Here is a 17,492-nt window from a genome sequence, read left to right as displayed (position 1 = left end):
GCAGGTTTGCAGAGGAAGAAAATGTGGTTGGGAGAGACAAGTGTCTTGCCTGACCCCATAGCAAATGGAAGTAGAGCAAAGATGAAGACCCTGGTCTTTCGGTGACTTTTCCTCTGTATGGTGTGAAATTCTAACATTCTACAATTGAAATTACGTTTATCTTCATCTGTCATTTATCTCTGACCCTCCAACTGAAGAGCTAGCTACTCCTCTCTGCCTCTCATAAAATTCTCATGAATGAGGATAGTGCCTCTTAGGTTTGAGTCATTAATTCTCATTTTCTGAGGAAATTAATTTTGTTGTTGAGGGAAATAACCCCTTGTTCAAATAAGAGAAAGGCCGAAGATGATACTGTGGGGATGGTTTTATGTTATTTTTGTGCTGGCATTTGACAGGGAGCTGAATACTACTTTAAAAGCCAGCTTTTCTTACAATTTGCATAGCTCTCTTTCCCAAGTGAGAATTGGCACGCTCTCTTCTACCTTTGGAGGAATAATTCATCTGGCTGGGCCTCAGAGTCACACCAGTTCTGACACAGGCATATACATAACTCTGGCTCAGAGCACTCGATCTTTTGAACAATATGATGCCAGGAGCAGTTGGAGTTTGTTTCTATGGGGGGTGGGGAAGAAAGGAAGAGGGAAAGGTGAGACGCATGCCTTGAAGCAAAAAGGGAGATTTTGCTTCAGTTTCTCTGGGGTTGTGCCTGAGAGGTGGCAGTGGGTGACACTGACCTCCAGTGGGGGTGGGAGCATGGGAGCTTCAGAAAGCTTTAGGTGGGTGGACCCCAGTGGTGGTAACTGTTCAGTGAATCTTGGTTTTGGCTGGTATTTCATTCAAATCACTGTTATTTATCACTTTGTATTCCTTCCCCATTATAAGGGAAGGTCTGTGGGTCCTGGTCTGTGTCTCAAGTATCTCCTCCTATCCCATGTCGACTAGGTGTTTCATCAGCAGAAAGGATTTATTCAGGAAAAAGAAAGGCTTGCAAACCAGGGCATGCAGACAGAGCAAGTCATGTGCAAGTTCTGGCCTGTGCCAATATGGAAGGTATTTAACCGTTTGAGTCCCAAGCATGCGATTGCGCTGCTTGGTATTTCTCGACATAAAATAAAACAAGCGCTATCACGCTGTTTGGATCTTTTCGTACTCATTTAGAGAAAGCGCGGTTGCGCTGTTTGGGATTCTTCGACAGTGTTTTTTCAATACCCCCTGGGACTCAAACGAATCGTATGTTTTCTCGACATAAAATCTCAGCAGCGCAATCGCGCTGCTTGGGACTCAAACGGTTAAAGGAGGGAAAGGAAGTAAGGGGAATGGAAATTAGAACCATAGAGCTTTACTACGAACACAGAGTTCTCCCTTGTAGGGCTCTCACAATGCTTCCATAAGCCCAGCTCCTCGCATAGACCCTCCCGACTTAGTTTGCTTAAAGTGCCACTTAGTCTTTATCACCCACAGTGGACAGTGTCTTGCACACAGCAGGAGTTCAGTATTTAATACCGGCTCTGTTGACCTGTTTACCTTTGGCGTCCATGCTGCACAGTACAACTTCTCTCAAAAATGTCAGAATTTTCTAATCTGAAGTCTTCAGAAAGAAGACACTTGGGATATCCCGTAAACAGGACAGATTTTAGGAGGATCATCCATTGAGGATCTTCTCCCTTTATGCAACTTATGTTGTCCACTTCTCTTTTCTTCATCCCTTTTGACTAGAATTAGGTTGCATGTCTTTGTTGTTGTATAGTAGATGCTCAATAGCAATATGCTGAATTAGTTCACTCCTGATACTGATTTTATTTATTCTCTGTAGGCTCTTTTTGTTGTTGTTGTTAATCCTCATCCAAGGATATTTTTCCATTGATCTTTTAGAGAAAGTAGAAAAGAGAGGGAAAGACAGAGAGAAACATCAATGTGAGAGAAACACATAGATTGGTTGCCTCCTACATGCGCCCTGACCAGGGCCCAGTCAGGGAGGAAACTACAACCAAGGTATGTGCCCTAGACTGGAATCAAACTCGGAACCCTTTGGTCCACAGGCCTACTCTCTATCCACTGAGCCAAACTGGCTGGGACTCTGTAGGTTCTTTACGTATTCACTCAGGTATAGGTGATGAGGCTGATCAGGTATAGGTGATAGTTGCAAGCTCAGAGGTATTGATGTACTCTCTCTCTTTTTCTCTTCATTCTTTCATCAGTTATTGAAAGTTGATTATGTGCCAGGTGTTGGGGTAAGTTATGCGGAGTGGGGGGGCAACAACAAAAGAAGACATGGTGTCTGAAATATATTCCAGTCTAGTGGAGAGAGAACAAGAAGTAATGGTCACTTTGTATGAGGTGTGGGCAGCCCTGTGGGCCTCTCCCTGACCGAGTGGGTAGGACCTCCCCGCTGAAATCTCAAAGGTGGTCAAGAGCAATTGGAGTCCCTGAGCAGCTGTGGGTGAATTAACAGGTTCTGCACTTGCCTTTCTCCATGTGTGCACAGTGGAGATGTCTGCCCAGAGGTCAATTTCTAACAGAACATCTCAGCAGTCTGCATCTAACTCTGACCACTCCTTGGAATATGAGTATTATGAGATTGGACCAGTTTCCTTTGAAGGACTGAAGGCTCATAAATGTAAGTCTTTTACAATTCTCCACTGTAAGCATAATATGTATTTGTCTCAACCGGTGAAATCCCCAGTGATTACTTTTCCTGAACATTCTATCTTTTTGCAGAACTCTGTCCTCTACCCCCACAAAGTCCCAGAAAACACCCCCTTTTAAACACACTGATTGCTCATGGATGGTATTACATGAGGTCCTTGATGATTCTGAGTGACAAGGAATTGAAAGATGGGGAAACATGAATCAATGTCCGTCTTAAGTTGAGATACTGCATTAAAGCTCTAACAATTCCAGCTCTCCCAATCTGTGTAAACATTTGGACCTTCAAATGTTGTATAAATGCGACAAAAGTAGAATCTGGAACTATTAATTCTGAAGAACCTTGTTATGTAACACATGGTCATCGACATCTTTCAGTCCATTAGTTTTCTGGAACTGGAGCTAGGAGAGCATTCTCTGTGTATGTTCATGATGATGGGCAAGAATAGCCTGTGATCATTCCTAACTCTGTGTTATTTGACTCATGTCTCAGGTTATTGGACTGATTGATGATCCAGCACAGAGCAAGGAAATATAATTATGTGAGAGGTTACTGTCCAATTCCAGTCATAATGAAAGCTGACTGTCCTGTGTGAAGCATCTGTGTTTTCTTAAGCAGAGTTGACATGACAAGCGGGAACTGCTGCCCACTCCCAGGTCCTCTCCTGATTACCCCATAAATAGTCCAGAGATGTGTGCTTGTTTCAGAATGAATATCTGCAACACCACCAACATTTTAGGTTTGTAACTGGCTCAGATTAATGGGACACATTAGGAAATATAAGACAGATTAGAACTGGGGATATAGATGTGGCAAAGGAAAAACATTTGCTCGTTTAGTATTTCCTCGCCACTTCCATGCTGACCTTGGCATTCATCATCCCTCACACTGATTTGCTGTTCCTTGCAAGGAGGTCAACTTGAGGGGAAGTTATTTTATTATGATGCACACCATTTAGAACTCAACTGGCCATGTGCTCTACCCTTTACTGTAATGCTCTCTTAGAAGCTCTGTCTCTGGACAGGACAGGAGCTGCTGCTCAAAGCTTCTGGAAGGCTTCCCTTGGCTTCCTGAACCATGGCACTCGTCAGAACCTCACTCTGTTTGAACCTCTATGTGACTTCCTCCCAAGAAAGGGTGTTTCCATGAAGACCAGGAGCTGTATGTCCCCCAGTTTACCACAGTGCCATGCCCATGAAACTTCGCATATAAATATAATTTCAGGAGAGCTTGTATATTCCTAGGGTGCAATGGGATTCTCCATTCATCCCTGAAAGGGGCTTAGGGTGAGAATATATCTTGGGGTTGGACCACACGGCAGAGGATGCAGTAGAGAAGAAATAAAGGAAATAATTTAAGGAAGTAGAATTTTGTTTGAAGGGGAATGTAAATAAGCAAAACTGCATAAATGAGCAAGGAAACAGGAAACATATTGTGATGAGAAACATAGGTGCCGCATTACCAAGAAAACATTTGGGAATGCTGTTGAATCACAGAGATTTTGAAATTCTAACCACAGAACCTCCCGGCTCTGCCCCCCTAAGACTCCTCCTATGCTGGGACTCTCCCATGCCCACATTATTGCTGCTTTTTGATCAGGGCTCTGAGGCCCTAGAAGGGCAGAGGGAAGAGTCTGGGCTGGGTGAACGCACCCTCTCCCCCCTCTTGCCCACCTTGGGTTTGGGAAGCAGAGGACCGATGGGGATGCAGCTCCCATTGCAGGAAAGCCGCCCTCCTGAGAACCCCTTCCTCATACACAGAATTTAAAAGTGAAGCCATGAGACTAGATTCACCTCTCAGCTGAATGTGATGCTGGTGTGTGTCGTCGTAGAATTTGCTCTGGTTCTGCAGGCAGCTGATGAAGTACGGTGTGCTGTCATTTATTTGTACAATGGTGTTGCACAGTCTGTGCCCCCATCATTGAGTTGTTATTGTTACCTGTCAGTTGCACTTGCTTACATGTGTTTTTTTGGGACTTGTCCTTGTGTCTTTTTTAGGCCTTATTTCCATTATAAGGCAAAGTGTACAATTTCTATTTCCTTGGCCCACTTAATCCCAGGAAAGATACATGGGTTTTGCATCCAGAATGCTGACGATTCAGCACATTGTTGAATAATAGCTGTTAACCTTTAGGCAGTAGTATATGTAGAATGAAAGTATAATTATACAAGGTAACCTGCTTTCTTTACTTTAGAAAAAATGAATTAGAATTTAATTAGAACAATGCTTTGCATTTATACATTTAGTGTCTAAGCCATTCGTGTTGTTTTTTTTAAATTGCTAAGCATTCTCACTGCATGCCCACATAGGTTGACTTCTTAGAATAAATCAGAAAATGTAAAATAATTCAGCTCAGTTGTCTCTTCCAGATTTGAGACCCTAGTGTATTTGTGCCAGGGTCTGTAGACAGTCCAGTCTCATCCCTGTCCTAGGGACATACACATGACTATCTCCCAAGACAGGTCAAGGAAGGGCCCATGTAGCAAAGCACAGACAAAAATGCCGTGGGGTTCAAGGACGGGAGAGAGCTCGTCAGCTGGGGAAATTCGCCCAGGCTTGGTGAAGGAGATGGTGTAAGGCATGGCTTTAAGGATGGATGGACTTGCATCAGCTCTAGGTTGGGGACAGTTGTTCTAGCCAGGTAAAGGTAAGAGCCTCTGAAAAGTCATGGGGATTAGGAAGTTGTGGCTAAGATTAAGGTAAAAACAGGGACGCAATGTTCCTGGTCTGGTGTGAAACATGGGTTTTAAGGTAGGGGTAAGCTGGGAGAAAATAATTTAACAATAATAGCTGGCAAATGTAGATTACCTTTTTCTCAGATGCCAGGCATTGTTAAAAGTGCTTTATGTATGGAAACTTTTTTAACTCGGAGAAGGTTGGGTCTATCTTTTTGTCATAAGGGAGCAATATTATCAGAGCTGGGATAAAGCCAGTTCACACTGAGCTGCACAAGGAAAGATAGAAGAGAACACAGGAGGCCATTTGATTATTCTCAGCAAGAGACAATGAGGACCTCAACTATTCCAGCATGAACAGCAGTGAAAAAATAAATGGGTTGGTTTGAATCAGAATTCATTTAAAACAGTATATTGTAGTTTATTCTAAAAATGTCATTTTCTAACTCAAGATACTTCAATGGAATCTTGGGGTCCTGGGTGGCCTATGCATGTCCTCAGTTCCGTTACTGGGAAATGGAACCCAGCGGTCAATACGGCAGAAGTCTCTCAGTGTCACCTGAGATGAGAACAGGGAGGTGACCCAGACTCCTCTCTCTCTCATCCCTGCATCTTACCTGTCCCCAGTTGATGGATGGGTCAGGGTTGTCCCATAGATTGTTTATGTACCAACAATCATTTCATGTACCAAAAAGTTCAGATTTCTTGAATGCTCCAGTTTTCAGCTCCTGCGAAATGCTAATCCCAGTATTCACTGTCTTACAGATTCTATTGTGATTGGATTTTGGGTTGGTCTCACAGTCTTCGTGATTTTCATGTTTTTTGTGCTGACTTTGCTGGCCAAGACAGGAGCCCCACACCAAGAGTAAGTTTGGGCTGTTCCTAAATATCTATAAAGCTCCATAGGGAACTGAAGAAGCAGAAATAGTATCCAGGGCTGGGGTTGCTTCCAGGGGTGTGGAGAGAAGGGCTTGGTGATGGATAACTGCCTGCATCTAGGCACCGGTAGGTGGGATCTGCCTTTCTCCCGGCCTCTGGCCTCTGGGGCTTGTTTTCAACTGGATCTTTGTAAACCTGGGTTTCTTGGTTCTTTCGTATAGTTTAATGCTGATGCAGGCCTGATTTTTATGTTGAAGTGCTTATTAATTAGGATGTGTTCTCTGCTTAGTCCCAAGAGAATTTAGATGACTCGCCAGATTAAAAACATGGAACAAGGACAACGACTACTAAGTAGGATGAAAACTAGTTTTTAAAAACATGTCAAGAAGTAGAGAAACAATTTTTACTGAATATTCTATTGAATTTAGCATTGCCAATAAACACTGAGTTTAATGCTGAGTTTCCTTGGATCTAGGATTAAAAAGGAAACACTAAAGATTATGTGTTATTCATAGCAGGAAAAAGAATATTTGTGTTGGGCTTTGGATTTACAGAGAAAATTATTACGTGGTTGCTTAAAGAATACTGAGCAACATTAGAAGGTATTTGTTCAATTATGGTTTTCAAAAACTCAGAAATGTTTTGGAGAATTTTTTCCCCAACTTTTTTAAAAAAAGGGAAATAAAACCTATGTTGAATACTGTTTTAGTTGGCTCCAGCAGACACAGTAGCATACTAAAATTAGGTAATTAGAAGAGCTTTTAATGAAGGGGCTATTCATAAGTTGTGGCCAGGGAGAAGGACAACCCCGCAGGACAGTGCAGCATTGTAAGTTGATGGTCTAGTTTTATTTTTTTGCATGTATCTGTTCAATTTTCCCAGCACCATTTATTAAAGAGACTGTCTTTATTCTATTGTATGCTCTTGCCTCTTTTGTCAAATAGTATTTGACCATAATGGTATGGGTTGATTTCTGGTCTATATACCTATTCTTATGCCAGTACCAGGCTTTTTTTATTATAATGACTTTGTAGTATAGTTTGATATCCAGTGTTATGATCCCTCCAACTTTTTTCTTGTTTCTCAAGATTGCTGAGGCTATTTGTGGTCTTTTTTGGTTCCATATAAATTTTTGGAATATTTGTTCTAGATCTGTGAAATATGCCATTGGTATTTTAATAGGGATTGCATTGGATCTATATATTGCTTTGGGTAGTATGGACATTTTAATGATATTAATTCTTCCAACTCATGAACATGGTGTATTCTTCCACTTGCTTGTATCTTCCTCTACCTCTTTTTTCAATGTCCTGTCGTTTTCCAAGTATAGGTCTTTTACCTCCTTGGTTAAGTTTATTCCTAGGTATCTTATCTTTTTGTTGCAATGGTAAATGGGATTGTGTGTGTGTGTGTTTTTAAGTTTCTCTTTCTTAGAGTTCATTATTGGTGTATAATTACCATATTCTTATTACTATTTCACTATACAGTCTCCAGTATCTGTTGTTCAGTCTTCAGCCTACACTTGAACTATAACAAATGTCCGGGTAGAGGGAACAGCTCTGTCCATACCCAGCTATGTCCAGACATCTGGATCTGGAAAAAAAATTAAACGCATTTTACATGAAAGGATAATACCATTTTATGGAAGCATAGGGAGCTATATGGTTGAGAATCTCATTAATAGACACTTAAAAAGAAAAAAACTTCCCCCTTTCTCTGTCCATGTCCTTATGGACATCTGCACATACCTTTTCTTCTATTATACTGGTCCATGAATTTGGAAACATGATGTGGATTGCAACAATAGTAAGAGAAGTCGAGTACAAACTCAGATTAGGGCACATCTCATAGAGTAGTCAGGGAATAATAACACCTCAGTGGGACAGATGGATTCTTATGATGTAGTTACTGAGATGGATTTGTCTGATGTGGGGTGCAGGTGATTGTACAGATGGGAACCCTACCTCAAAGTATAGCATCACTTCCTGTGATGGTTAATTTTATGGGTCAACTTGGCCAGGCCATGGTACTCAGATATTTGGTCATACATTATCCCAGATGTTTCTGTGAAGATCTTGTGTGTATGTGTGTGTGTGTGTTTAAATGAGATGAACATTTAAGTCAGTATTCTTTGAGTAAAGCAGAACATCCCTGTTATATGGGCGGTTTTCATCTAATCAGTAGAAGGCCTTCCTAGAAACAGACTAACCTGCCTCAAGCTAAAAGGAATGCTGCAGACTGCCTCACACTCAAACTGCAACTCTGCCCTGGGTCTGCAGCCTGCCAGTCCACCTGCAGATTTTGGACTTGCCAGTCTCCACAATCACATGGACCAATTCCTTAAAATAAATCTGTATCCCTCTCTCTCTATAGGATAGAAAGATGATTGATAGATAGGTAGATAGGAAGGAAGGAAAAAATGAAAGAAAGAAAGAAATAAGAAAGAAAGAGAAGGAAGGAAGGAAGGAAGGAAGGATGGAAGGAAGGAAGGATGGAAGGAAAGAAGGAAGAGGAGAGAAAGAAAAACAGGTGATACACAACACACACACACACACACACACACACACACACGGATCCTGTGGACTGTTTCTCTGGAGAATCTGACTAGTACATTTCCTTAACGTGTCATGTTGACCCTGGGTAGCTGAGGCTTGCATTTCCAGTCTTCTAATTGGCAGTTCAGTTCAACTGCAAATGGTTTCTCATTTGATGGCGTTTCTGAATAATCTCAATCAAAGAACAGGGGTCACTGTAACTCCACATGCTTTCAATGAGGTTAAGGAGAAAGTCTTACCTTTTTGTTTTACTTTTAATAAAATAATAGATTAGCCCTCTGAGACACACTTTAAGTATTTTTTTTGAGTCTAGGCTAGGGCAATGTAAGACATGGCATTTTGTTGCAGTATATCAATAGAAAACTGAAAGAAACAGACATGCAAAAAAATCCCTAAATGGATCAGTTAAAAAGGCTTTTTGATCTTAATAAACTTGACATTTATTTGGCAGAAATTTTCTCTAAAATGGCCATTATTTTTTCCATTCAGCCAACTTTAATATAAAATAAGCCATTTTAATTTTTCCTGTGATAATCAGGCATGGAGGAAAGAATAATGAAATCATTGAGAATACTAATAAAAACCTTTTAAAAACATGTTTATTATATGCCAGGGTCTCGCATATAATAAACCTGATCACTCTATGAGATGTGCCCTAATCTCGTGATTTTCATGTTCTCACTAAATCCCCACAGGAAGATGAAATAAACCCTGTAAGTGTTCCCACTTTACAGATAAGAAAAATGAGGCAGAATCGTTTGTCTGAGTTCTCACAGGTAAAACAAACAGAAAAATGCTGTGAACCAGGCAAAGCCTCTTAGACTCTGAAGCTCCTGTTATTAACCACTACATTGAATCAAAGATATTAGTAAGCAGTCAGATTTGTTTTCTGTTATCACATAGCTAATCAAGTGTGTGCTCTAGGATCAAATATTTCCAGATTGACTTGCTAAGATTTTGGCTGGATTCTTAAGCCTCTCTATGCTTGACATTCCTCATTTGTAAAAATACAGTCATCCCTGCCTCCTAGGATTATAGTAAAGATTAAGCAAGCTAATGCCTATGGCGCTGCGGGCATATGCTGTGCTCACAATGATCAGTGAAGATTAGGCCACCCCTTCAGTGCTGGTGGAAGTCCTGGTGGCAGCTCAAGGGTCCAGGTGAGGAGTAGGAGGGAGAAGAATAACCCACCTCACATGGGACAACCAGACCAGAAACATTCACATAGCATCTACACTTGTCAGAATGGTGCTTCATTCTCCCCCAGCGTCAGCTTGGGTGTGTCTCTCAGTGAAACAGTAACATGAATAGAGAGAATCTACGTAGAGAGTCTTGGTGATGATAGAAAGGACAGATATGTCTGAGTTCTGGTTGCTTACACCAGACTCTCTGGTTGGTTTGTCCTAAGGACAGTTACTTCCTCAAGTAGGATATCACGAATATGATTCCAATGTTCTGGTTAAGATACCTGACCAAGTCTGCAAGCTCCAAGCAGGTCAGTGGTGAACCTACTACTTAATTCTTTTTTCCCATGGAGGCATCTCAGGGGTGGGTGGGTGGGTTTGAATGGCTCACGAGGGTCTTATCATTGCTGAGAATGGGAAGGGTATGTGTATCCCTTCGACAGTGGTGAGACACAAGGATGGCAGAGACCACCACCTCTGCCCCCACTCCCTGTGCCCATGCCCACAACAAACATTACTAATCAATTGTGTTATCCTCCATGCGTGGCCAAGACTTTGCCTCAGAATCATTTTCAAAACACCACTCCAGATAGCCATCGGGAATCAACCACAGTTCACCTGAGAGAGAACAGATATTTGTCATCTCTTTGGATGGCAAGAGTTGAAATCTCAACTGCACAGAACTAAGGACATAATAAAACAGGCAAGTTTTCCCCCTAAAGTTTTCAACTTGGGATCATATTAGGATAAGAACTTCAATTGGAATCACTGACTACTCGGTGGCTTCTGTTAAGGGAGGGAGTGTGCAAGAGTTAGACTGTAAGACAGTAACAATAATTCTCCACAGCTCAGGACAACACAGCACAGGTGTACTTCTTGCACAATCTACACGTCTACTGAGGGCTGGCAAGAGGTGGACAGAAGCTTCTCCACTTGTAGCTGCACTATCTCCCACACTCGGCCCGCTAGTCACAGTGACAGGGAAGAGGAAGCCTGGAGAGCTCACCTGTGCCCTTCCATTCTTCATCCTGGAGGAACACATCTCCTCCTCTCATAGCTCAGTGGACAGAGCTAGCCACACACCCCTGGCTGCCCAGCCTGGGAAGGGTAATCTGCCCAGGAGAAGAGAACCAGGTATCGGTACACCCTAGTGGAGTACACTGAAGAGGGAGAAAGACTGTTAGAAAGCTGGCATCACCTTTCTTAAAAGCTTTTAGGGCCAAGAAGCAGCTTTAATGGGGCTTATTTCCCCCATGGAATATTCGCGGTTGTCTCGGGGGGGGGGGGGACCCTCTTACCTGGATCCTTTATGGAGAAGGAAGGTAAAAGAACCATTTCCCCCTGCTTTCTCAACTAAGGAGCCATTTGCTGTCTATGGTGTCTTGTTAAAGCATTATGGCTCTATTATCATAATCCGCCAGAGAGAAAGAGCAGCAGGAAAGGCTTGGATCACAGCTTTATGTTGGCTATTTTAGACTTCTTTAAAAACTATCAAACCACAGACATTGTACACCTCACATACCACCCTTTGGAGCCTTTGCTAAGTGGACTTTGTCCAGGTGGCCTCCTTCAAAAGCAAGAGTTGCTTTAGTTTGAAGATCTTTTCATGATGGATGCATTATTCGTTTAAAAAATTTATTGAGCATCTACTATGACCTAAGCAGAAACACAGAATTCATAATTCTTTATTTAGGGGTGAGAGCAGGGTTTCTCAGGACCTTGTAAAAATGGAAATTACATTTTACCTTGGGTTGCAATGACCTGAATATGGCACTGACTAAAGGATGCACATAATGCAACTAAAAGCTAACAGCAGGAAAATGTCCCTGCTCAAGGTCTTTGAGAATGGCCAAGGCCCCAGGAGCTGGCTGGCAAAGTGCGGGTGTAGTGAGTGGGGCCCACGGAAGTCCTACCGCTCCAAGAGGTCTACCCATAGCAACGGGTAGAAAATCTGACTATTAAAAAGAAGGAGAAAATCTGACTATTTTATGTATTTGATTCAATTTATAAATTTATACACCTTCGTTCAGGAGTTTCTTTTAGTTCCCCATCAATTAAGAGGCAAGTGCACAGCGATGGACTCGTTCAGGACTGTACTGAGGGTTGTACTAAGGTGGTGGAACTTTCTAGAGAAACTGACATCTTCCTGAAAGGCAGTACTACCCACTAATGCAACCAGAGGTGCTTCCACACACACGGAGGGTTTGGTTGGCACCTCTGGGCTTGCTACCTGAGATAAAGCTCTCAGTTCAGGCTATGGTTTCAGAAATGTTAGTGGTTATTATGATTTTCTCAGGTTGTGGAAGGGAGAGGGAGAGACAGAGAGAGAGAAACATTGATGTGAGAGAGACACATCAGTTGGTTGCCTCCCACACATGCCCAGTGCCAGGGATCCAGGCTACAGCTGAGGTGCGTGCCCTTGATAGGAATTGATCCCGAGACACCCCAGTCCGCAGGCCTATGCTCTATCCACAGGGCCAAACTGGCTAGGGCAGAAACTTTAACTCTTCATGCATCTTTGTAACTTACTCATCTTTCAAAGTCCACTGGAAGTGACTGCTGGAAACACCAGATGCTGCAGCTGTTCTGCCTGCCAGTTTCCACAAATGAGACCAACCTGAGCACAGCAGTGGGCATGCGAATACTCGTAGCACAGCAGTAGCTGCTTCATTTGTAAAATCTTGCCATAAATCTGGAAAATTCCTAGGGGAATAATCCAGAGCATTATGGGTATTTTTCTTCAGCAAACGGAGGAGTCTTTCCTCCTGGTCTGACTTGTCTTTTGGTGACAGAGGAAGGAGCAAGTCTCTCAATGCTGGAGGTGGCTGTGCCTCTCAGATATCAGGGCGTTGGAACACCCTGCAGATACAGCCACTCAGTACACTGACTCAGGGTCTAGTGGCTGCAAGGCCCTTTGAGAGATGCGAAGATCCACAAAATACAGCATAGCAATATATAGGAGAGAGTAGACTACACAAGTAGCTCTGACAGGAGGTGGGAAAGGATACATCCGGGAAGAGATGGTCAGTGAAATTCAGCAAGAGCACAGAGGAGGGAGATTAGAGATTCTCCATGAGGCAGTGACTTTTGAATTGCACAGTGAAGATGGGATTTGATTTGACAGACAAAGCAGGGTAGAAGGAACAGCACAAGCAAAGACACAGAGAGGGACAGTGTGAGCGCATCGAGGATCTCCTGTAACTATGGCTCTGAAGCCCACACTCAGGGTATCTTCTTTTAAAGATCACATATTCTTGCCCTCGCTGGTTTGGCTCAGTGGATAGAGTGTCGGCCTGTGGACCAAAGGGTCCCGGGTTCGATTCCGGTCGGGGGCACATGCCTGGGTTGCAGGCTTGGTCCAACGTGCAGAAGGCAGCCAATCGATGATTCCCTCTCATCATTGATGTTTCTGTCTCTCTCTTCCTCTTCCTTCCTCTCTGAAATCAATGAATATATATATATATATATATATATATATATATATATATATATATAAATAAAAGATCACGTGTTTTTTATTTTAGGCCTTAGTGGAATTCTGACTCTGTAGGAACTATACAAGAGGCTTCCTTGAAAAGCAAGAGTTGCTGTAGTTTGAAGATCTTTTCATGATGGATGCATTATTTGTTTAAAAAATTATTGAGCATCTACTATGACCTAGGCAGAAACACAGAATTCATAATCTTAATGAGGGTGACAGACAAGTGAAAAAAAGGGGGGGTTTAATATAGAATGAGAAGACAAATGGAGAGAAGCACCCAGACCTCCAGGTGAACAACCTAATTCAGATTGGAGGAGTCAGGAAAGGTTTCTTGCAGGAGATGGCACCATACATGATTCATGTTTACCAAGAGGAGTAAGGCAGATCCTAGTAAGGCAGATTTGCTTGTTTCAGAATTGCCTTGCAAATAACAATGATAAAATCTGGACAAAATATAAAGAATGACTGTTGGAAGGCACTGAAGAATAAATATTAGTAGACAAAAACAGTAGGGCTTCGGGCCCTTGGGAGAAGGAAGCTCCAGCAGTTTATGTCTATGGGTATATGGTTAGAAAACTTTCCACCTGAAGTCTGCCAATCTCCTTTAATTCCCTTTGCAGTGCTTTGAAATGTCCAGTTTACAGGACTTATACATTCTTTGTTAAATTTATTCCTAAGTATTGTATTTTTGATGCTATTATGAATGGAATTATTCTTCCATTGTATTATTGTTTGTTACTAGTATATAGACATACTACAATGAATTTTCTATGAGATTAATTGAAAGGAAAATCTTTTTGATGACAGTGTTGGAACAATGAAATAAACATAAGGAAAACAATGAACCTTGACCCCTTTCTCAACATAGATCATATACCCAAAGTAAAAGCTCCTAGAACAGCTCTGTTCAGGGGAACTTTCTGTGAGGATGGAAATGTTCTCTGTGCTGTCCAGTTAGGTAGCCACTCACCACATGTGGCTATTGAGCAGTTGATATGTGAGTAAGCTGACTGAGAAATCAAGTTTTAAATTTTTCTTAATTCAAATTTAAATAGTCATCTATGGCTAGTGGCTTCTAGAACTAGCATGGTTCTAGAAGAAGGCATAAGAGAATATCTTTGTGATTTGAGGTTTGGCAATTATTTTATAGAGAGGATATAAAAAAGCAATAAACATAAAGAAAAAAGTTAATAAATTGAACTTAACTGAAATCTAAAGCTTCTGCTCATTAAAAGACATCTTTAAGAAAATGAAAATACAAGTCATAGATCAAGAGAAAATGTTTGCAACACATATATCTACCAAAAAACCTGTATTCAGAATATATTACAAAACTCAAGAAAGAGTGTTTATGATACATATATCTGACAAAGGCCCTGTATTCAGAATAAGTTACCAGCCTTCTACAAATAAAAGCAAAAACAAAAAACGATACAACTTTTAAAATGGGCAAAGGACTCACACAGACACTTCACAAAAGAAGTTAAACTAATAGTCAATAAGGACAGGAAGAGATGCTCCATATTACTAGATATCAGAGAAATGCACATTAAACCCACAGGGAGATGCCATTTCACTCCCATGAGAATGGCTAACATTAAAAAGACTGACAACATCAAATGCTGACAAGGATGTGGAACAGCTCTATCTCTCATACCTGTGGTGAGGGTGGAGAATGGCATGACCACTTGGGAAAACTTGGTGGTTTCTCATGAAGTTAAACACAGACCTACAGTATGACCTAGTAATTCTACTCTGAGGCATGTACTCAAGAGCAATAAAAACATAGGTGTACAAAGAGACTTTTCAAGAATGTTCATTGCAGTTTTACTCAAAAACTAGAAACAACCCAAATAACCTTCAAAAAGATAATGAATAAATGAACTGTAGTGTATTTATACAGTGGAATTATACTGAGCAAAAGAAGAAGACATAGTTGTTACATTGATCAACGTGGATGAATCTCAAAGAACATGTTGAGCAAAGGAATGCAGACACAAAAGGCTGAATATTGTGTGATTCCATTTGAAGAAAAGGCTAAACTAATCAGTGGTAAGAAAATTTCAAGACAGATTGCCTATAGGAAGTGGAATGAACTGGAAGTTCAAGAACAGGCAAAGCTAACCAATGGAAATGGAGATCAGAGCAGTGCTACCCAAAGGGGGTGGAAAATGAATGAAAGAATACTTCCTAGGGAAAAGGACATATTCTATATCTTGATTGAAGATGGTGATTACATGGATGTATAAATTAATAAAAATACATTGAATTTTATACTTAAGATCTATGGATTTCTGTATGTAAATTTTACCCAGTGGTAGGATGAATAGAAACTACATTGAAGCAAGATGTGTCCATGGTCATAGGTTTTCACATATAATTCCTTTAGTTTATCAGTCAATGAAAGAAAAGAATAGAAAGACAACCTACTGAATATTTAATGTTTGTACCAGAGTCTGAGAGTACAAAGATGAACTTTTTCCTTGTTCTCAGAGGAGAATAAGATAAGTCGCACTGTTCTCACACCAAGAGAACTTCAGGGAAAAGCTTAGTGGGAGAGATGGGGGAGGGAAAGCATCTCAGAGGCCTGGGCTCTGCTGTGGGGAGGGACGAAACTCTTGCACTCCCGTGCCTTTGTTCTTCAATACGGGTGCGTAATGGACCCCGTGTAGCCTGTGTAATGCTGCACACAGCTGGGTTTCTGGGTCTGCTTTCCCACTCAGCTGATGCCCAGGGCAGGTGGAATCTATTCTTCATAGCTTCTTAGTCCGCCAATGAGAGAGGAGTGTGGCCCAGCAATCTTAATCATGCCTTTTCAAACATGTTAAGCCCTTCTTTTTGCCAGGTAGTATTTTAGCGTATTAGGTCACATATTGCTGGCATACTCATCGTTGTTCTCAAGCATCTTTTAAAACTGAGTGAAGACAATCAGAGGAGGAAAATCACCTACGGAAAGGTGTGGTGTGCCAGCACAGCCAAGGGTGGGGCGAGCCTGAGGAGGGGGGCGCGCAGCGAAGGATGTAGAAAAGACAGACAGAATAAGCTGGGTCTAGGTCTGTGATGGTGAACCTATGACACGTGTGTCAGAGGTGGCACTCGAACTCATTTTTTTGGTTGATTTTTCTTTGTTAAATGGCATTTAAATATATAAAATAAATATCAAAAATATAAATCTTTGTCTTACTATGGTTGCAAATATTAAAAAATTTCTATATGTGACATGGCACCAGAGTTAAGTTAGGGTTTTTCAAAATGTTGACACGCCGGGCTCAAAAGGTTTGCCATCACTGGTCTAGGTGGATCTTCCTGAGCCTGGCTGAGGCCACAGAGAGAGATCCTGAGGCAAGCTGAGCCTTTATTTTATAGCCAGAGGTAAACAAGGTAGTGGTCACCATAGTTACAGTGTTCTTGTAAGTTTCACTTGTTTTGGCAGCACTTGCTGCACCTCCCACAGCCCATTAGCTACCCAGATAAGATCCAGGGAGCATCATAAGGTCAAGCCTAATTATGCTAAGAGAGCTGTGGCCTCTAAGCTGGTACTTGTTTGTGGCTTTGCCAACAGGTCAGTCCGAGGCTTAACCCTATAGCCGCTCCCTACAAAAGACAAGACCACTTAAATTTGCATTAGAGCAGCTGTCATTCAGCATCTCTCCAAAGACATTTTTTTTTTAAATTCTGAATACAGGACCTACTGAATGTTTAATGATTTACTCTTGTGTAAATCAATGATCTTCAGATCACATTTGCTTGGCAGACAATGAAATTTGTTAACCAGGCTTTTTTTTCTACAAGGAAAAGCTCGGGCATCTGAGAGAAATTCCGTGTTGGATGTAACCCATACAATCTGATAGAAAAGTCCCTCAACTGGTTGGATTACAAAGCTTCTAGGATTACCTATCTCTGAAATCCAGGTGATTCTTGCTAATTTGGAGGTTTGTGTATATGATCATATTTTCCAGACCTGTCCATTGAATCTCTGTCCCCCAACCCCAACCCGGGGAATTTGGCCGTCAGCACTTTACCCTGAGTGATGGGATGGGAAGGAAGAGAGTTAACTGAAATGGAGAAAGT

General features: G+C 41.6%; 1 protein-coding gene across 1 annotated transcript in view; it reads left to right on the top strand.

The window, feature by feature from the left end:
- The window catches only part of MRAP2 (melanocortin 2 receptor accessory protein 2), a 35,647-nt gene that overhangs the window by 15,181 nt on the left and 2,974 nt on the right, over positions 1–17,492 (top strand). The window contains exons 2-3 of the mRNA XM_070418157.1: positions 2,486–2,617; positions 6,088–6,187. Of these exons, the coding sequence (XP_070274258.1) occupies positions 2,491–2,617; positions 6,088–6,187 (227 nt within the window). The 5' untranslated portion in view covers positions 2,486–2,490. The remainder of the gene's footprint in view (positions 1–2,485; positions 2,618–6,087; positions 6,188–17,492) is intronic.

This window comes from Myotis yumanensis, unplaced genomic scaffold (assembly GCF_028538775.1).
Source record: "Myotis yumanensis isolate MYYU_CA2020_CCGP unplaced genomic scaffold, mMyoYum1.0.hap1 SCAF_6, whole genome shotgun sequence".
NCBI lineage: Eukaryota > Metazoa > Chordata > Mammalia > Chiroptera > Vespertilionidae > Myotis > Myotis yumanensis.
This window is presented reverse-complemented; position numbering and strand designations above follow the sequence as displayed.